Genomic DNA, 22,069 nt, shown 5'->3' on the forward strand with positions numbered 1-22,069 from the left:
GCCATTACTCGCAAGCACTTGTTCTGAGGCCATGTAAAGAGAGTTTGTTACCTGTCATCTGCCACCGTGGCAAGGTACAAGCCTTCCGGAGAGAAGCACACAGATCTCAGTGAGCTAATGTGGACATCACTGTCATCCATGGCGGGGTCAACCTGGGTGTGGCTGGGAAGGAAAGAAACAGGATGGCAGGCCTGGAGTGATGGCTGCTCTCCACCCTCCATTGTCACCCCAAGCAGGAAGCCAAACTGCCCTGGCTACAAAAGGGCTCAAGATGCATCGTGTGCCCCTCGTGGAAAAGCTTGGGATTTGCACACTGGAAAAAAAGGGTATCTCAGAAGGCTCCAGGTGTCCTGTGGAGGGGCTGAAGGCTTACTAACACTTCCTTGTGCTAATTTGCTTATGCAAAGTAGGTCAGCCCTCACTTTAATGCCACAATAGAAACTGCAAGTCTTTTTTAGGCTAAGATACATGATAATTATAGGACTGCCTATTATTTGCTTCGTAAAACAACAGACACAAAAGGAAAAAGGAGACCAAGTTTGTGAGAACATGAAACTCATTTTGGAAAGCACAGTTTCGATAAGAGGCTCTTTCTGAACTTGTTACTACAGTTATTAGTAAATGGAAATAAAGAGTCATATTGAGGCTTCATAATGCTGATTCCGAAGAAGTACACACAGCCGCCTGAATCGGGAAACTGGAAGACACTCAAAGCTACTTGAGAGGGCTTAATTGACAAGCCATCACTAAGAAGAAATGAACCAGGCCATGCACAGTGGCTCATGCCTATAATAGCAGTTTGGGAGACTGAGGCGGTGGATCACCTGAGGTCAGGAGTTTGAGACTAGCCTGGCCAACATGGTGAAACCCCATCTCTACTAAAAATACAAAAATTAGCCGGACCTGGTGGCACACGCTTGTAGCCCCAGCTACTCAGGAGGCTGAGGCAGGAGAATCGCTTGAACCCGGGAGGTGGAGGTTGCAGTGATCCAAGATTGTGCCACTGCACTCCAGCCTGGGTGACAGAGCGAGACGCCATCTCAAAAGAAAAAGAGACCCACTGTGCCTTTTTATCCAGCTTGTCCCCTCCCATGTCCCAGATTCTAAAAGAGACATGTCTAATCCCAGGCAGTTTCCTCATCAGTCCCCCCACAAAAAAGTCATAGCAGGGATTCAGTCCTTACTGGAGTGACCTCAGCCTTTCGCCGGTGTAGGGGTCCCACATAATCACATTGGTATCGTAAGAAGCTGTGACAAGCAGGGCAGAGTCGGGGGAGAAGTCACAAGAGACAACACTGCTTTGATGGCCCTCTAGCTTCCGAATTAACGTGTAGGACCTCATGCTCCATAGAAAGACCTGTGGAAAGTAAGAAGTGCCTGGTTAGGGCAGAAGCAAAGTGCTTAGGACTCAAACGGAGGGAGGGAAAGGTACCACCACCAAATCTGCAGGCCCTGCGGCCAGGTCAAGCCGATTCTCTATCCCTTTTCTACAGCTCTTCCAGAACCTGTGGTATAGGTTTAAATAAGGTAACTGGTCTGGATTCTTGAGGATTTAAACCAATGGGCATGCTCAAGGAGCTCACTATAAGAGAGAATAAACCAGACCAGCCTTAGGAAGACCCCCGCTGAAATGCATGTGCAGAGACTTCTGAGTCTGCTTCTGAGTCCTGTTTGCCAATAGGATAGTATGTGCTGATGAAGACCTGAGCCAAGTGCCATCTTATTCCACTTAAAAATAAAGGTCAGCGGCCAGGCATGATGGCTCACATCTGTAATCTCAGCAATTTGGGAGGCCGAGGTCGGTGGATCACATGAGGCCAGGAGTTCAAGACCAGCCCGGTCAACATGGCAAAACCCCTTCTCTACTGAACATACAAAATTTAGCCAGGCATGGTGGTGCACGCCTGTAAGCCCAGCTATTTGGGAGGCTGAGGCAGAAGAATCACTTGAGCCTGGTAGGTGGAGGTTGCAGTGACCCGAGATCACATCACTGTACTCCAGCTTGGGCGAAAGAGTAAGACTATCTCAAATTTTTTTTTTTAAAAGGTCAGAAGTGAAATCTGTGGCCACCCCACAAAGCAGTGGCAGGCTGCCAAGGCATTTTACACCTTCCACCTTGTGTATGGAACCATGGAAATCTGTCCCAAGACTGTGCCTCTGACCTAGCTCATCACTTTAAACCTTTGTGAGAAGCATTAAGAGGATTTTATTTTCATTCCTTTAAGAAAACCCTCAGGCCGAGCAGTGGCTCACGCCTGCAATCCCAGCACTTTGGGAGGCCGAGGCGGGCGGATCACCTGAGGTCAGGAGTTCAAGACCAGCCTGGCTAGCATGGTGAAACCTCGTTTCTACTAAAAATACAAAAAATTAGCCAGGCGCGGTGGTGCACGCCTGTAATCCCAGCTACTCGGGAGGCTGAGGCAGGAGAATTGCTCGAACCCAGGAAGCGGAGGTTGCAGTGAACCAAGATTGCGTCATTGCACTCCAGCTTGGGCAACGAGAGTGAAACTCTGTCTAAAAAAAAAAAAAAAAAAAAAGAAAAGAAAAGAAAAGAAAAGAAAAGAAAAAAACCCTCCAAACCACAAATAAATGATGAACCACCTGGGCTGTACCAAATAGTGAACTCTCAACCTTCCCTTCAGTCACAGCAAGTGGTTCAACGCAACACAAAATTCAAACAGAAACTGTTCTCAAATTGTTCTTGGATTTCTAATACCTGTTTGTTTTTTCAATTAACAGGATTTCAGGACAAAGTTCAACAAGTAACTGCACTGACATGATTTGAATTGGAAATCTGAATTAGAGGGATTCAAATTTGATGGTTCAAAGGAAATTTGGATTCACATGTGAGCTGCAACTTTTAAAATATCAGACTCCAAGAAGAAAAGAAATTTAAAAAGCAATGGTTTTCCTATTTTGTAAAGGGAAACAGCCCTCTGATGACAGGAGCAACCTGTTTCCAAATCCCTCCTGTCTTTGGGTTCGTGTTAAAGTGCAAGTCACAAGGGACTTTTGCAGGTGGCGGCCACAGCCCACTCGCATGCCTTCTATTGGGATAGATTTGCGGACGATTTTGAGAACACTCACGCATACCAGGCCACCATTTCAGACCTCCATGTCTCAGTGAATTAAAGCAATAATGCTGGAGACTCACCGACTTCTCTCCAGCTGCAGAACACAGCATGCTGCAGTCTGGGGAGATGGAACAGCAGTAAACCCACTGCAGGTGGCCCGATAACACTTGAATCTGTTTACCTGGCAGGAAAAAGAAGCAAACGATGAGCCAATCCTCAACAAAGCAGGAAGACTGGAGAACAGGAGAACTGGGGTGGTAACAGCCCCCGGCCCAGTATACCCATCAGCTCCTATCAGCTGGGCCCAAGGGTCCAATTTTTAATTCAGAGTAAAAAATATGACCATATTTGTCATTTAAACACCTGTAATCTGTGAATATGATATTCTAATTCCCCATGGAAACCATTACCTATGGCTTCAACACAATCTATAAGATCAGTAAGGGTGAAGGGGTACATTGATCACTTTTTTGTTGTTTGTTTCTGAGATGGAGTCTTGCTCTGTCTCCCAGGCTAGAATGCAGTGGTGTGATCTCAGCTCGCTGCAACCTCTGCTTCCCAAGTTGAAGTGATTCTCCTGCCTCAGCCTCCCGAGTAGTTGGGATTACAGGCACGTGCCACTGCGCCCAGCTGATTTTTGTACTTTTAGTAGAGACAAAGTTTCACCATATTGGCCAGGCTGGTCTTGGATACCTGACCTCAGGTGTTGATCACTTTTTTTATATAATCTTGAATTGCATTAAAGGTTTCCTCATAGGAAACCATATCAAAGGGACCCTTTGATAGCAGAGAATGTTCTTTTTAGGCTCCCCAACCACCTCGAGTGCCCTGAAGCATCAGTCCCAATTTTGAGAGAGTGTTTATCTTCAATTCTCCCTCATTTAAAGTCTGTAATGGTTTCTCTGTAATCACAAGGATCCTGCTCCAGACTGTCCCCTCCCAGCCTTGCCAGGATGTCCAGATGAGCAGTGGTGTGGAGTCATTAGGGGCACACATTCTAGAGTCAGACAGCTTGGGTTTGAATCCTGACTCCCCTGCTAATTCAGCACATAACCCAGAGTGACTCAATCTCTCCAGCTCTTGCTTTAAAAAAAAAAAAAAAAAAAAAAAAAAGCCCATCCATATAGGGGATGGGTGAATCAATGGTGGTATGTCTACCCCATTAATGCAGTTGGAATTAGAGACAGATTTTCCATAGAGTACCTACAGTTTAATGAAAAATGCGAGATGCAGGGAAAAATCGTGAAGATGTATGATTCCATTTTTGTGAAACTATGACCCAAAAGCCATGAATGCTAACGTGTGTGTGCACAGGATTATACAAGCAGAGAGAAAAATATGGAAGGGTATATACTCCTAACACGAGGTACCAGGATGCAGGGGAAGAAGGGAGGATGGCGACAGCAGGGAGGGCAAGAGAGAGAATTGGGAAGGAAAGAGCCAAGCAAGAAAGAAGAAAAAAGAATTGTTATGTGCCTGTACATGGTGAGATATATGAATTTATTTAAGTTTATGCAGATGTATGGATCTACAAAAATTAACATTTTTTATTTTTATTTTTTTTTCTCATTTTTTTGAGATAGAGTCTTGTTCTGTTGCTTAGGCGGGAGTGCAATGGCATGATCTTGGCTCACTGCAACCTCTGCCTCCTGGGTTCAAGCGATTCTCCTGCCTCAGCCTCCCGAGTAGCTGGGATTACAGGTACCTGCCACCATGCCCTGCTAATTTTTATATATTTTTAGTAGAGCCGGGGTTTCACCATGTTGGCTAGGCTGGTCTCGAACTCCTGACCTCGAGTGATCCGCCCACCTTGGCCTCCCAAAGTGCTTTAATTAATATTTTTAAAAAGTTAGTCATGGTGCCTGTAGTCCTAGCTACTCCAGAGACTGAGGCAGGAGGATCACTGGAGCCCAGGAGGCAGAGGTTGCAATAAGCCGAGATCGCAGCATTGCAGTCTAGCCCAGGCAACACAGTGAGACTCTGTCTCAAAAAATAAAGGTCAATCGTGGTTTCTTCAGCTGTCAAATCTCAGGGTGCTGTGAGTACTGAATACATTAAGGCATGTTAGGTCAGTGGGGCAGCGCCTGGCAGCTGGGAACACAACTTTATTCCCCTCCTCTCCTTGAAAAGCTCTCATAATTGGCCTACTCCATCCCACCCACTCTTGGTCACTCTCACTTGGTCTTTCCTTCCAAGTCATCAAGTGATTTCCAGAGCCACTGCATGGACCTTCCTGAGACGGTGGCAAGCTGCCTTAGTACACGCCTTAATCCAGCATTTAAAAAGGCACTGCCAGCCGAGCATGGTACCTCACACCTGTAATCTCAGCACTTTGGGAGGCCAAGGTGGGCGGATCCCTTCAGGTCAGGAGTGCAAGACCAGCCTGACCTTCATGGCAAAACCCCATCGCTAGTAAAAATACGAAAATTAGCCAGGCATGGTGGCACACACCTGTAGGAGGCTCTGTCTCAAAAAAAAAAGAGGCACTGCCTTGGAGAAGCTGTCCTGATCAGCAGCACATCTTAGACTGTGTGATTACAGGTTCCACAGTACTGGGCAGAAACCACCCACAGTAGGCCAGGCACAGTGGCTCACGCCTGTAATCCCAGCACTTTGGGAAGCCTAGGTGGGCGGATCACTTGAGGTCAGGAGTTTGAGACCAGCCTGGCCAACGTGGTGAAACCCTGTCTCTACTAAAAATACAAAAAATTAACCAGGTGTGTTGGCTTATGCCTGTAGTCCCAGCTACTTGGGAGGCTGAGACACAAGAATCACTTGAACCCGGGAGGCGGAGGTTGCAGTGAGCTGAGATCGTGCCACTGCACTCCAGCCTGGGCGACACAGTGAGACTCCGTCTCAAGAAAAAATAAACAAACAAACAAAAAAAACACCTAGAGTTATCTTGGTGATCAGATGCCTTCAGATGAGGATGCACGTGCACCGCCTTAGTTTGTTTGACAAGTTGCTATGGACTAAATGTGTCCCCCACACATAAAGCCCTGATCCCCAATGTGATGGTATTAGGAGGCGGGGCTTCTGAGAAGTCAAGAGGTCATGAGGGTGAAGCCTCGGGAATGGGATTAGTGCCCTTAGAAGAAGAGATATGAAAGAGAGAGATCTCTGCCAGATGAGGATGCAGAGAGAAGGTGGCTGTTTACAAGCCAGGCAGCAGGTGCTCATAGACACCAAAACTACTAGCACCTCGCTCACGGACTTCCCAACCTTCAGAACTGTGAGAAATAAATGTCTGTTGTTTAAGCCACCCAGTCTCTGGCATTGACTAAGATAAAAGTTTTCAGCCTCATTGCTAAAAGAGCAGGAGAAAGGTCCCTCCCATGGCTGTGTGGAGCTGGACAGTCATAGCTTGGGAGAGAGTGCCAGTGCCTTCACACCATGGGGACAAGTGGCTTCTTCATGACCCTCCTTCCAATCCCTCTACCCCCGATCCTCTTCATGACCCTTTACCACTGCCTCCTTCCAATCCCTCCAGCCCCTGAGCCCCATCCAGGGCTGGAGGAATTGGAAAAATGGCATTGCAATAAATTCCCCTTTCTTGTGTCACTATTTTTGTTGTTGTTGTTGTTGTTTTTTTGTTTTTTTTTTTGTTTTTGAGACAGAGTCTTGCTCGTCGCCCAGGCTGGAGTGTAGTGATGCAATCTCGGCTCACTGCAACTTCTGCCTCCCAGGTTCAAGTGATTCTCCTGCCTCAGCCTTCCGAGTAGCTGGGACTATAGGCGCCCACCACCACGCCCAGCTAATTTTTGTATTTTTTAGTAGAGATGGGGTTTCGCCATGTTGGCCAGGCTGGTCTTGAACTCCTGACCTCAGGTGATCCACCCGCCTCAGCCTCCCAAAGGACTGGGATTACAGGCATGAGCCACTGTGCCTGGCCTCTTATATCACCTTTCTAGTTAAGGATCAAACCAGAGATGTATGGAATTCCTTATTGGGCCACCCCTGTATGTAGTTTGCTCAAGGCAGAATTTCACAAAACCTGACGCCCTGTAGCCTGAGAGAATTATTCTAAGCTTAGAGTCAGCTTCAGAAAGAAAGTCTTTCTTTCTAACAGGAAGCACCCAACAGGGACTTCTAGATCAGTGGTTCTCAACCTGGGGAGACCTTGTCCTTCACAGGACATGGGGACTTTTTTGCTTGTCACAACTGGAGAGGATGCTACTGGCATTAAAAGAGAAGAGGCCAGGCACGCTGCTCAGTGTCTTAGAATGCACAGGAGAGCCCACAACAAAGGGTTATCCAGCCCAAAATATCCATCGTGCTGATGAGAAAACCTGTTCTAGATCAAATATTTTTAACAGGGGCAATTCGCCCCAAGAGGGTACAAACTAGTTCTTGGTAGCCAAAAAAATCTTAATATTTTTTTACATACAAAGCATAGGCATGCATTCAGCACATAAGTAGATACACAGTATATCTTCGATATTAAAATAGCCTAAATAGACACACAGTATATGTTTGGTATTAAACTCTTTGGTACAGTATTATCTTTGGGGTGGGCAGGAGCGATTAAGAAAAAACTGTCTAAAAAGGCTCCTTAAGGGACAATCACAGAAAAAAAAATCAAGAAACACTGTTTTAGATAAAAATGACAGTGGTAAAGTGGAGAAAGCAAATACAGTATTTTTGGAGTTGCCGAGTAGTTCCTTCACTTCCCATACCGTGTTTATTCAGGTCCCAGATGCGAAGAGTCTTATCCCGTGACGCGGAGACCAAAATCAAACTGCCACTGGGTGTGAAGCTCAGATCTCTCACGACATCTTGGTGGCCGGAAAGATTCAAAAGCAGGAGCCCTGGCATGGGAGCAGGGGCACTGAATCAGCCAGAGAGGGGGCATGAGGTGTGCCTGCCATGGCCACACCCCTCGGCCAACACGAGTGGGGCAGGGAGGCGACATAGTCAGAACATGCACCCGAGCCTCCCAGAACCTTGCGCCAGCCAGGAATGACCTACCTGTCTGCACCTCCCAGATCTTGATCTGCCCATCATTGAGTCCCGTAGCAAGAACCAGGCAAGAGATATCGGGCACTTGGGGGTGGTGGCGTGCCCAGAGCTTCCTGCTGGGTGGGGAAGGCCACGGGCTGAAGGCCAGCCCCCAGACAATCTGACCACAGTCCAGCGTCTTCTCTTTTGGGCTGCCCCGCCCTTTCGTCTCATTTTTGCTACTTCGGCTTTTGGCTTCAAACCCTGTAGGGATGCTGGGAGAAGCAGAGATTTCTTAATGAATTTGCAATTGTTACCAAGTCTATCAACTTTTCATCCTGGGACATGTAAGACTTTTGGGGAGTGGAGGGAAGAGTCTGTCACCCAAGCTGGCGTGCAGTGACACAATCATGGCTCACTGCAGCCTTGACCTCCCTGCTCAACTGATCCACCCCCCTCAGACTCCACCAAGTAGCTAGGACGACAGGCATGTGCCATTAGGCTCTGTTAACTTTGTATTTTTTTGTAGGACGGAGTTTTGTCATGTTGCCCAGGCTGGTCTCAAACTCCTGAGCTCAAGTGATCTGCCCCTTGGCCTCCCAAAGTGCTGGGATTACTGGCATGAAACACCCCACCTGGCCACATAAGACTTTAAATCCTAGAAACAAGCTGGCCTTTGGTGCAATCTGCTGTGACTTTTCTTTTTGTTTCTTTTTAAGAGTTGATGTAGGCTAGGCGTGGTGGCTCATGCCTGTAATCCCAGCACTTTGGGAGGCTAAGACAGGTGGATCACCTGAGGTCCAGAGTTCGAGACCAGCCTGGCCAACATGGTGAAATGCCATCTCTACTAAAAAAAAAAAAAAAAAAATGAGCCAGGCATAGTGGTGGGTGCCTGTAACCCCAGCTACTTGGGAGGCTGAGGCAGGAGAATTGCTTGAACCCAGGGGGCGGAGATTGCAGTGAACCAAGATCGCACCATTGCACTCCAGCCTGGGGAACAAAGGCAAAACTCTGTCTCAAAAAAAAAAAAAAAAAAAAGAGTTGACGTAACACAAGCTATACTGGCCATGGCTCAATCTATTTGCAACAGCCCTGCAATGGGGTAACCTGTCTTGTGGGATAACTAAATAACAGATGCTCCAGGGAGTTAGATGCTTGCTCAGAAAGTTCTCTCGGGTTTTGATGAGTGGAAGGAAAAAGACACTCAGTTTTTCCCATGAGTAAGAAAGCATACTGCAGGTTTGGAACTGGGGCAGAACTTAGAGCCTGAATATCCACCACTCTCCTGCCTGATGAGTTCCCTTACCTCTAGCTTAGAAATCCCCAAAGAGCTGGAAAATAAACCCCCGTCTTGCCAACACTGTTTGTTTGGTACATGTTAATTTCCACCTTCACTCACTATGTTCCAACTGATTAATGAGGCTCCTTCATTTACTTCCGAACTGATGGTAACCCGCACAAGAATCAAACAGCAAGGTAGTCAAGAGAGAAAAGGTTTTAATTCACAGGGCTGTGTAGAGGTATCCTGTCCTGGAAGATCTCTTAACCTGACCCTCTCCTACAATTCAACTTACAGTGAAACAGGCCCAGATAAGCTAAAACATGAGGCCCTGGCCACCACTGCGCCCAGGAAACAATGTCTCAAATGCACAAGCACTTGGCTGGCCCTGGGGTTCAGCCTGAAAACATGAAGCTTACTGTTTGCGGTACACGGCACAAAGGTCTCCATGTGACCCTGACCACACTCTGGTTGGTTAAACTGGGGAAATGGAGACGAGAAAGCTGAACGCCAGGATGAGGTCAGATTGATTCCATGAGAAATCCTAAACTCAATGCATACGTAGTTGAACAACTTTATGTATTAATTGGTGCAAAAATAATTGCAGTATTTGCAATTACCACCATTACTTTTGCACCAACCCAACATTACAGATGGCAAAAACCACCGTTACTTTTGCACCAACCCAATATTATAGATGTTCCTGAAAAATTCTAAGTAAATCACGTTTTTGTCAATTGTGTGGTGAAATACACGAAAGAATTTTAACCAAGTTCATTTACAAAATTAGAAGGGAGGGGCTGGGCACGGTGGCTCACACCTGTAATTCCAGCAATTTGGGAGGCTGAGGTGGGCGGATCACCTGAGGTCAGGAGTTCGAGACCAGCCTGACCAATATGGTGAAACCCCATCTCTACTAAAAATACAAAAATTAGCTGGACGTGGTGGCAGGGGTCTGGTGGCGTGTGCCTGTAATCCCAGCTACTCGGGAGGCTGCTATGGGAGGACTGCTTGAGCCAGGAGGCGGAGGTTTCACTGAGCCGAGATCACACCACTGCACTCCAGCCTGGGTGACAGAGTCAGACCCTATCTCAAAAAAAAAAAAAAAAGTCTACACTCTTAGCAATTGTCAAGTGTACATTATTAATAACCACAGTCATCATGCCATGCAATAGATCTTCTGAACTTACCCTGCTTAGCTGAAACTTTATACCTTTGATGAATACCTCCCCACTCCCTCTCCCACCCCCAGTAACCACCATTCTACTCTGTTTCTATGAGTTAGACTTTTTTAGATTCTACATGTAAGTGAGATCATGCAGTATTTGTCTCTCTGTGCCTAGTCCATTTCACTTAGGATAAAGTCCCTCAGGTTCATCCATGTTGCAGGAAATGACAGGATTTTGTTCTTGTCAATAAAGTTTTATTGGAACGCAGCCACAAGCATTTGGTTAGGTATTGTCTGAGGCTGCTTTCACACTGTGACAGCAGAGTTCAACAGTCAAGACAGAGACCTTATGGCCCACAAAGCGTAAACTATTTACTTTATAGAAAAAGTTGGCCAGGTGCCCTGGCTCATGCCTGTAATCCCAGCACTTTGGGAGGCCGAGGTGGGCGGATCACTTGAGGTCAGGAGTTTTGAGACCAGCCTGGCCAACACGGTGATACCCCATCTCTACTAATAATACAAAAAACTAGCCAGGCATGGTGGGGGGTGCCTAGAGTCCCAGCTACTCGGGAGGCTGAAGCAGGAGAATTGCTTGAGCCCGGGAGGCAGAGGTTGCAGTGAACCGAGGTTGCACCACTGCACTCCAGCCTGGATGACAGAGCAAGACTCCATCTCAAAAAAAAAAAAAAAAAAAAAAAAAAAAAGAAAGAAAGAAAGAAAGAAAAAGTTTGCCAACTTCTGGGTCTAAATGGCCAAATATAGGCTGAAACTTGTTATTCTGGCCAAACAATCTGAATGTGACCATGAATGTCATTTCGATCGGCTGCCTCTCCACAGACTGTCCAGACCTGCCTGGCTCTGGCCCTGGCACTGGCCCCTGAGTTTGCTGTCACGAGAAGCAGCACTTAAGAGGCCGGCTATGGGAAGAGGTTTAAGACAGGCTGGAACCACCAGTTAAATTTGTTTTATTTCTTATAAAATCCTGATTTCTGTGTATGTTTTATTTATTTTGGTTTTTTTTAGAGACAGGGTCTCTCTCTGGCACCCAGGCTGCAGTGCAGTGGTGTGACCATAGCTTACAGCAGCCTTGAACTCCAGGGCTCGAGCAGTCCTTCCATCTCAGCCTCCTGAGTAGCTGGGACTACAGGTGCATGCCACCATACCCAGTTAATTTGTTAATTTTTTGCAGATAGGGTCTCACTATGCTGCCCAGGTTAGTCACTAATTCCTGGCCTCAAGCAATCCATCCCACCTCAGCCTCCCAAAGTGCTGAGATTACAGGCGTGTGACACCACACCTGGCCCTAATTTCTGTATTTGAATTAAGGAATACACCTGTAGCTACTTTATTCCAAAAGAATTAAGGCATATTTATTATTTCATTTTAATATCCTAAATTTAATTTTTCTAGAAAGAGATACTAAAATCTCCATTTTATGGGTTATTAACTTTCCTGGGGTCACAAAATCAGGGTCTTGGGTATCCTGGCCTAATGCTTCACAAATACTTTGAGTTTGCTAATGAATCAAGGGATGAGTTACGTGAAAAGCAGGGAGGTCGTACCGTGGGAAAGAGCTGATGAGGCAAGACAGATTCATTGGCAGAATTTAGCTTCACTGAAGTTAAAATTCTAAAAACTTTATTTCAAAAAGCAGCATAATTATTTGGTTAATATCAATTATTTGCTCAATATCAAAAGCACTACATAATATGATTTTTAAAAAATGTATAACTACCCTAACTAGAATATAAATGCCCCAAATTCTCTCTTTTAAAAGACTTTTAAAATAGCTATTGTTGGCGGGGTGTGGTGGCTACGCCTTTAGAAAAGTGAGGTGGGAGGATCACTTGAGGCAAGGAGTTCAAAGCTGCTGTGAGCTATGATCATGCCACTGTACTCCAGCCTGGGTGACAGAGCAAGACCTTGTCTCTGCCCCCTAAAAAGCCCAATTATTTTAAATTATAAAAATAATAAATAAGAATAGTAGTGAAACATGGGAGAAATGTGAAAATGAGACAAAGTAAAAATTACCTATAATCCTAACACCACCATTCTAAACATCTCACTATAAATTTTTGTGTATATACACATATGTCTTTTAAAAACAAATCCGATATCATACTGCATACATGGTTTTACAAGCTGCTTTTTTTTTTTTTTTTAAAGAGACAGCATCTCACTGTTGCCCAGGCTGGAGTGGCCTGGTATGATCAGAGCTCACTGTAGCCTCTAATTCCTGGGTTCAGGCGATCCTCCCATCTCAGCCTCCTGAGTAGCTAGGACCACATGCACGTGCCACCATGCCAGGCTAATTTTTAAAATTTTTTTGTAGAAACGGGGTCTTGTTTTGTTGCCCAGGCTGATCTAGAACTCCTAGCCTCAAGTGATCCTCCCACTTCTGCCTCCCAAAGTGCTGGGATTACAGGTGTGAGCCACCGCACCCGGCCGTATAGCCTGTTTTTTTTTCAATAAGCCTCATACTGCAAACATTTCCTCAGAATACTGTTCTTCAAAATATGTGATTTTGCCAGGTGCAATGGCTCACGCCTGTAATCCCAGCACTTTGGGAGGCCAAGGCAGGTGGATCCCTTGAGGCCAGGAGTTCAAGACCAGCCTGGGCAACATGGTGAAAACTTGTCTCTTCTAAAAATACAAAAAAATTAGCTGAGTGTGGTGGCACACGCCTGTAATCCCAGTTACTCAGGAAGTTGAGGCAGGAGAACCACTTGAATCCAGGAGGCGGAGGTTTCGGTGAGCAGAGATGCGCCACTACACGCTGGCCTGGAAGACAGAGCAAGACTCTCTCAAAAAAAAAAAAAAAAAAATGTGATTTTTTTTCTCCAAAACCAGTAACTTCTCGCTTAACATATGAAACAATAACACTTCGCTCATTATGTTAAATAATAAATATGAAAAAATGGTTAATAAATACCTTTTTCCATTTTCCCTAGTTAATAGTGAAAAGATATATTTATCTATACAAATTTATGTTTTGTTCAGAAATAGGATTTAAATTTATGTTTTGTTCAGAAATAGGGTTCAGGAAAAAAAAAAAAGTTGTTACTATTTTCATTTACTGATACCAGTAATTAAAGTAAAGGAGCTTTCCCCAACTAACACATGCTCCACACTAGACCCTGAGCCAGCTACAGTGCCCTTAGGGAGATGCAAGCCCAGGCCCTTCCTTCCACCCGGGAGCAGCTCTAGGTCATGTGACAGAAAAAAGATATATTTATCTATACAAATTTGAAAACAAGAGTGATTTTCAGGAAACTGACAGATCTTCCATGTTGTGCTTTTTTAAAAAAGCAGACTATAAATTCATATAGTAAATTTACTTATATGTCAAGTCTAGAAATGAAGGTGCATCCCTTGTATTTCAGGTGGGGAATTAGTAAACAGTGTATGACCTTGGCATTATCATTAAACTGACCACAGAAGGAACTGAAAACTCTGATTAAAAACACATAACAAAATTTGATGGCTGCAAAAATATCATATGGAAATAGTAAAATTTTCGTAACCATCCTCTCATCCCTGGATTTCAAACTGTTTCCAATTTTCTTAATATGCAACTAATTTCATGATGAAGATCAGTGTATATAAATAGATGACACCATTTCTGAGATTTCTTTTTTTTCTTTCTTTTTTTTGAGATGGAGTCTCGCTCTGTTACCCAGGCTGGAGTGCAGTGGCGCAATCTCGGCTCACTGCAACCTCCGCCTCCCAGGTTCACGCGATTCTCCTGCCTCGGCCTCCTGAGTAGCTGGGATTACAGGCGCGCACCACCACACCTGGCTAACTTTTTGTATTTTTAATAGAGATAGGGTTTCACCATGTTGGCCAGACTAGTCTCAAACTCCTGACCTCAAATGATCCGCCTGCCTCGGCCTCCCAAAGTGCCGGGATTACAGGCATCAGCTACCGCGCCCAGCCCAGAAGAACGTTTTTCAGGTCCTTGATGCATTTTGCCAGGCTTCCTTCCAGAAATTGCCCAAATTTATCCCCCTCGACTCTAGCAGCATGCAGAGTACCCATCTCAACGAACTCCTGTCAACATTCTCTCTTATCAAGGCAAGTTTCATATCCAACTTATAAAAACCTTAAATCTAATGTTATTTATAAAAATGCTTAAAGCAAAATAAATGAGAGCCTCAAGGGCAAGGGCCATGTCTGATTTATCTCAGGACTCTCAGTCCCTAACTGAGTGTTACGCAAAGAAACTATGCAACCAAGGGTGGCCAACATAGTAAAACCCCGTCTCTACTAAAAATACAAAAAAATTAGCTAGGGGTGGTGGCGCACGCGTGTAATCCCAGCTACTCAGGAGGCTGAGGCAGGAGGGAGGCGGAGGTTGCAGTGAGTCGAGATCGCACCATTGCACTCTAGCCCGGGTGACAGAGCAAGACTCCATCTCAAAAGAAAAAAAAGAAACTACGCAACCAAGGCTGGCTGAGTGAATAAATACAGACATAGAGTTGCCCTGGGACAAATGAAAACATACAGATGGTGGACCATCTGAATGGGAGCTCACAGCATTCTGACACTGGGGCTCATCCATTCCAAAGAAAGAAAAACTAGTATCAGAAACTAAACTTGGCCAAGCGCCATGGCTCACGCCTGTAATCTCAGCTACTTGGGAGCTGAGGCGAGAGGATTGCTCGAGGCCAGGAGTTCAAGACCAGCCTAGGCGAGACCCTGTCTCTACAAAAAGTTTAAAAGTTGGCCAGGCATGGTGGCAGGCCTGTAGTACCAGGTACTTGGGAGGCTAGGGCAGGAGGATAGCTTGAGCCCAGCAGATTGAGGCTGCAGTGAGCTGTGACTGAGTCACTGCACTCAAGCCTGGACAAGAGCAAGACCCTCTCTCTCTCTCTCTCTTTCAAAAAAATAAGTAAATAAAATAAACTTGGTTGATAATAAAAAGACAAACTTAAAAACGAGCAAAGGCTCTGAGTAGACACTTATCCAAAGAACGTATACAAAGGACCAGTAAGCACCTGAAAAGATGCTCAACCAGGTGTGGTGACTCACACCTGTAATCCCAACACTTTGGGAGGCCAAGGTGGGTGGATCACCTAAGGTCAGGAGTTCGAGACCAGCCTGGCCAACATAGTGAAACCTCGTCTCTACTAAAAATACAAAAATTATCTAGGAGTAGTGGTGTGTGCCTGTAGTCCCAGCTACTTGGGAGGCTGAGGCAAGAGAATTGCTTGAACCCAGCAGGTGGAGGTTGCAATAAGCTGAGATCATGCCACTGTACTCCAGCCTGAACAACAGAGTGAGACTCTGTCTCAAAAAAAAAAAAAAAAAGCAAAACAAAAAAAGAAAGAAAGAAAAGATGCTTGACATCCATAACCATCAGGGAAATGCAAATCGAAACCACTATGAAATGCCACTTCAACCCACTAGGATGGCTACCTGCTAGGATAATAAAAAAGACAGACAATAACAAGGGTTGGATGTAGAGAATCTGGAACCTGAATCCATTGCTAGTGGGAAAGTAAAATGGTGCAGCCACTCTGGAAAACAGTCTGACACCTCCTCAAACAGTTAAACATAGAAAACACAAGTTTTCTATATAAATGTTCATAGCAGCACTATTTATAATAACCAAAACATGAAAACAACCCAATGTCCATCAACTGATAAATGTATGAACAAAATTTGGCATCTCCATATGATGCAATAAAAGGAAATGAAATACTAGTATATGCTAGAACAGGGATGAATTGCGAAAACATTATGTAAAATGAAAGAAGCTAGTCAAAAAAGGCTAGGTGTTGTGTGACTCCATTAACAGGAAGTGTCTAGAATAGGCCAATCTAGAGGGACAAAGTAGATTAGTGGTTGCCTGGAGAGTGCAGAGGGGTTGGGGGATCTAAGCTAAGGGGTACAGGGTTTCTTTTTGAGGAAATGAAGATATTCTAAAGTTGATTATGTGCCAGGCACAGTGGCTTATGGGAGAAATGTGTAATCCCAGCACTTCAGGAGGCCGAGGTGGGTGAATCACTTGAGGTCAGGAGTTCGAGACCAGCCTGGCCAACATGGCGAAACCTCGTCTCTACTAATAATACAAAAATTAGCCAGGTGTGGTGGTGTGCGCCTGTAATCCCAGCTACTCGGGAGGCTGAGGCAGGAGAATCGCTTGAACCCAGGAGGCAGAGGTTGTAGTGAGCCAAGATTGCACCACTGCACTCCAGCCTAGGAGACAGAGGGAGACTGTCTCAAAAAATAAATAAGTAAAGTAAAATTGATGATGGTGATGGATGCACAACTCTGTGGATAGACTAAAAGCCATCGTATTGTATACTTTAAATGGACAAACTGTGTGGTATATAAATTACATCTCAATAAAGCTATGGGAAAAAAAGCCAACTTGGGGCTAACATAATCTTGACAGAATTGACTTTCACATATACAGAACTTGGGGCTCTGGAAACCCCCATATCAATTCCTGAACCATGAGCCATGTTCCCTCTCTCTGGTTCTTGGGCACCGAGATGGCAAAAGAACAAGGAGTGTTTGGAAATGTGCCGGGTGGGGCCCCAGTACGAGAATACTTACAACTGCTCCTCCAGCGGCCAGGGGATCAGTTTGACGATGCAGTGTCCTTGAGACCAAGCGAACCAGGAGCCATCTGGGGAGAAGGCGACGCTCCAGGTTTCACAGCTGGACTTCCAATCAAACTGGTGGGGGCGCCCGGGCTTGAGTTCGGCCAGCAGCAGTGGTTCCTCTGGGGCATGAGACAACATGCTTCAAACACACGCCCCCTTGCTCCCTGACCACCCAGACACAGGAAAGCCACTGTCTCCCTGTGGCAAGGAGCGACACTATCCATTCCCAGAGGGAGTTGTCACTTAAATGACCCAGGGCAATAACAGCAGCCACAGGCCACATTCCACCACGGTTACTCAATCCTGGCACTCCTCACTGCTGGTTAACCATGACTCACAGTAACCTTTGTGCCCATGAACCCAGTGAATGGAGGCCTCATTTTCCTATGAATACTTTAAGGGGAGGAAAGTGGAGAGATAGCCAGACCAGGAATATGCTAGATGGTGCTGATTATGGGGCCAAAATAGCAAGGCCTTCCAATGCATTTCAGGTTTCTTCAAAAGAACCTGCTGCTGTCAAAGAAGGAATATGTGAAACTCAAAGGCTCTCTCTCACTCGCCTGCATCCTCCCCATCATGAAGGCTAAAAACGTTCAGCCCTTGCCCTGCTTCCTCACACTCCGAAGTATGGATTCCATCTCCCCATCTCTCCCGCTTCCACGTCCTCTGTCCGGGGTTAAACCTTCATCTCATCTCACCCAGATCTTTTGCTAGTCTCCTGATCAGTCTTCCTACCCCTAGAGATGCTGCTAAAGCTGAAATACTCATACCATCACATCATTTCTTTGAAATACATTCGAAAGCTCCCGACTGCCTACATCATAAAGGCAACTGAGCCCAGGATTTCTACCATATGCCATCTGCCCCAGCCCATCGGTCCGGCCTCCTTCCCTTGTCCCCTCCCTGCACGCCACACTCTGGCCACAAAATCTCCTTGACATGCAAGGGGCTTATTTACGTTCACACCTGGACCCACTTTTTGCTTATGAGAATCCCTAGCTTCTCAAAGTAACAAAAAAGAAAGAAAAAAGTAATAATCCCACCTAGATTCACAACTAAGAAGCGTACCCTGATCTCACACTATCAAAACGGAAATAAGTCGCACCTTGTTTATTTCATTCTCTCTTATGTAACCACTTTATCTCTGCCCCCCGCCCTTCTCATCAGTGTCTAAGCACCTTGTTCCAACACCCAGATCATTTCGTCTTTGTTTCTCCCAGGACCTAGCACACCATCTTGTGAAAGAGTAGGCACCAGATTGGAACTTCTTCATTGACTCACCCACAGTTCCTAGTTCAGTTCTCTACTCCGATGGAAGACTCTCAATGGCTGATGAAGCTCATAAGTTAAAGGCCTTCAGAATGAATTTGTTGACCATTATGACTGTGACACTTACTAACATAAAAACTGGCTTCCATCCTGAATGAGGTCACTTCCCGATGTGTGCATTCCACACAAGGAATGTGGAATGTGGACGACTTTGACCCTGGCTGTTACCAGATGGATACTCATTTTTAAAACCTGTATTTCATATATTTTAAGACACATCTTTATACATCTTCTTACATTTTGACCTCGCTGAAATCAGGATGTATCTTACAATCAATGACTTTTCATAGTTAAATAGGTAGTATTTTTTTCTCAGTTATACATGATGATAATACGATCCATGGTATCTTGGATTCAATAAAACAGATGGTAGAGATGCATATGTATATATTTATAAAATACTTTTGCCGGGTGCAGTGGCTCACATCTGTGATCCCAGCACTTTGGGAGGCCAAGGCAGGCAGATCACTTGAGGACAGGAGTTTAAGACCAGCCTGGCAAACATGGTGAAACCATGTCTCTAATAAAAATACAAAAAAAAAAAAATTAGCCAGGCATGGTGGCGGGCACCTGTAGTCCCAGCTACTCGGGAAGCTGAGGCAGGAGAAGCACTTGAACCCAGGAGGCGGAGGTTACAGTGAGCTGAGATCGCGCCACTGCACTCCAGCCTGGGTGACAGAGCGAGACTCTGTCTCAAAAAAAAAAAATTGGCTCATGCCTATAATCCAAGCACTTTGGGAGGCCAAGGTGGGCAGATCACCTGAGGTCGGGAGTTCGAGACCAGCCTGACCAACATAGAGAAACCCCATCTGTACTAAAAATACAAAATAGCAGCCATAAAAAATAATGAGTTCATGTCCTTTGTAGGGACATGGATGAAACTGGAAATCATCATTCTCAGCAAACTATCACAAGGACAAAAAACCAAACACCGCATGTTCTCACTCATAAGTGGGAATTGAACAATGAGAACATATTGACACAGGAAGGGGAACATCACACACCAGGGACTGTTGTGGAGTGGGCGGGGGGGGGATAGCATTAGGAGATATACCTAATGCTAAATGACGAGTTAATGGGTGCAGCACACCAACATGGCACATGTATACATATGTAACAAACCTGCACGTTGTGCACATGTACCCTAAAACTTAAAGTATAATAAGAAAATTTAAAAAAAAAATTGAGTTCAAAAAAGCTTAAATTAATTGCTCATGTAACATGCCATATAAAAACAGAATAAAAACTTCAATTCATGTCTTCTGCACCCAAAAAAAAAAAAAAAAATACAAAATAAGCCAGGCCTGTTGGCACATGCCTGTAATCCCAGCTACTCAGAGGGCTGAAGCAGGAGAATCACTTGAACCCAGGAGGCGGAAGGCAGAGGTTGCGGTGAGCTGAGATGGTGTCATTGTAGTCCAGCCTGGGCAACAAGAGTGAAACTCCGTCTCAAAAAAAAAAAAAATTCTAGTATATGCATTTATAGGAAAATAATAACATAGGTATATCTTGTTATATAAAATAGGTGTGTGTTCCTGAAGCTTCTGTCTTTAAATAGAATGTTAATAAATCATATCAAGCCTTTGTAAACTATTCATTCTCAGACGTTCTATGTGTAAATTTGGGTTTAATGTATTAGGTCTGGCCAGGCACGGTGGCTCACGCCTATAAAAATCCTAGCACTTTGGTAGGCCGAGATGGGATGATAGCTTGAGGCCAGGAGTTCAAGACCAGCCTGGTCAACATGGTAAGACTCCATCTCTTTAAAAAAAAAAAAAAAAAAAAAGAAAAGAAAAATATATATTTTTATATATATCGTCTGAGTAAATAGCTATTTGTATAGACCCAGGTAAATCCTCCTAGAAATCTGTATGTTTGTATGTGTGATAGTTTCATTTATACAATCACTTGTGTATAGCTATTTCTGTAGACCCAGGGTTCTCAAATGGGGGCTAGTTTGCCCCTTGAGGACATTTGGCAATAACATTTTTGGTTGTCACAACTGGAGTTGCTACTACTGCCATCTAGTGGGTGGAGGCCAGGGATGCTGAGAAACCCAGATGCAGTCAAGTATTAAATGACATTGACTGATCTAGAGAAACATTTTCAAATGACCTGGATGGCCTGGGGTAGTGGTTCACGCCTGTAATCCCAGCGCTCCAGGAGGCAGAGGTGGAAGAATTGCTTAAGAGCAGGAGTTCCGGATCAAATGACCAGGATGAAAATTCCTTTCTTTTTTTCCATCCTGATAACATTCACAATTGGTTCACTTCCTCTACATTATCCTTTTTTTTTTTTTTTTTTTTTTTTGAGATGTAGCCTCACTCTGTCACCCAGGCTGGACTGCAATGGCATGATCTCGGCTCACTGCAACATCGGCCTCCTGGGTTCAAGCAATTCTTATGCCTCAGCCTCCCAAGAAGCTGGGATTACAGGCGTGCACCACCACACCCAGCTAATTTTCGTATTTTTAGTAGAGACAGGTTTTTGCTATCTTGGCCAGGCTGGTCTCAAACTCCTGGACTGAAGCAATCCGCCTACCTCAGCCTCCCAAAGTGCTGGGATTACAGGCGTAAACCACCATGTCTGGCCTTTTTTTTTTTTTTAATCTCCCATACCAAATCCATTAGCAAGTCCTATCAAGTCTGTTTCCAAAAGACTTGCCAAATCTAACCTCTCTCCATCTCTACTCTCATCTATGCAGCATCATCTCCCGCCTGGCCCAGTAGGCAACCTTCCAGCTGCTCTCCCTGCTTCCCCTCTAGCCCCGCACCATCGGTTCTCCTTGCCTCCAGAGTGGTCAGTTTCAAACACTGTTAGAATAAAACTCTAGTTCCTCACCCTGCCCTCAAAATCCAGCATAATCTGAACCTTCCTGGGCTTGTACTTCTCTCCCTACCCCTGGCTCCAACACACTGCCCTTCTCTCTACCCTCTGCCAATGCTCAATTAGTTCTGACCCTAGGCCTTTGCACCAACCATTCCCTTCACCTGGAATGCCTCTCCTCGGCTGACATCTACTCTTATTCAGGTCTGGCTCAAATGACAACTGCTTAGAGAACTCTTCTGACCCCTAGTCAATCTCCTTCACAACCCCTCACTTTATTTTCTTTACAGCCCTATCACCATTTGATCGCCATCTGTCTCCCCTCCACTAGGACATCAACTCTAGGGAGCAGGAACTTTGTATATTTATCCCCAGAGCTGGCAGAATTCCTGGTGGAGGACAGGCAGTGAGTAAATATTTGTCTAATAAATACATATGGTATAACTCTTTAAACAAAAAAGTAACATAAAGCTGGCCAGGCATGGTAGCTCATGCTTGTAATCCCAACACTTTGGGAGGCCAAGGCAGGCAGGTCACTTGAGGCCAGGAGTTCGAGACCAGTCTGGCCAACATGATGAAACCCCATCTCTACTTAAAATACAAAAATTAGCTGGGCATGGTGGTGGGCGCCTGTAGTCACAGCTACTCGGGAGGCTGGGGCAGGAGAATCACTTGAACCCGGGAGGTGCAGGTTGCAGTGAGCCAAGATTGCGTGACTGCACTCCAGCCTGGGTGACAGAGCAAGACTCTGTCCCCCAGAAATAAAAAATAAATAAAGCCCCTTAAACTCTGATGATGCTTATGCCAAACATTTCACATGAAATGCTTCTTAAACACAAGC

The 22,069-nt window shown here is 45.2% G+C and overlaps 1 protein-coding gene across 4 annotated transcripts in view; it reads right to left on the reverse strand.

The window, feature by feature from the left end:
- WSB2 (WD repeat and SOCS box containing 2) overlaps positions 1-22,069 on the reverse strand; it is a 29,737-nt gene that overhangs the window by 2,272 nt on the left and 5,396 nt on the right. For 2 of the 4 annotated variants that reach the window (XM_055235591.2, XM_055235589.2), the window contains exons 2-7: positions 17,024-17,192; positions 8,043-8,287; positions 7,751-7,882; positions 3,155-3,255; positions 1,185-1,357; positions 52-162 (exon numbers count right to left, since the gene is read on the reverse strand). In XM_055235591.2, the coding sequence (XP_055091566.1) occupies positions 52-162; positions 1,185-1,357; positions 3,155-3,184 (314 nt within the window). In that variant the 5' untranslated portion in view covers positions 3,185-3,255; positions 7,751-7,882; positions 8,043-8,287; positions 17,024-17,192. Of the gene's footprint in view, positions 1-51; positions 163-1,184; positions 1,358-3,154; positions 3,256-7,750; positions 7,883-8,042; positions 8,288-17,023; positions 17,227-18,354; positions 18,501-22,069 lie in introns of those variants that run through there. The other 2 variants (XM_055235590.2, XM_055235588.2) reach the window with 2 other exon arrangements.

The sequence above is a fragment of the Symphalangus syndactylus genome, chromosome 13 (genome assembly GCF_028878055.3).
Source record: "Symphalangus syndactylus isolate Jambi chromosome 13, NHGRI_mSymSyn1-v2.1_pri, whole genome shotgun sequence".
Lineage (NCBI taxonomy): Eukaryota > Metazoa > Chordata > Mammalia > Primates > Hylobatidae > Symphalangus > Symphalangus syndactylus.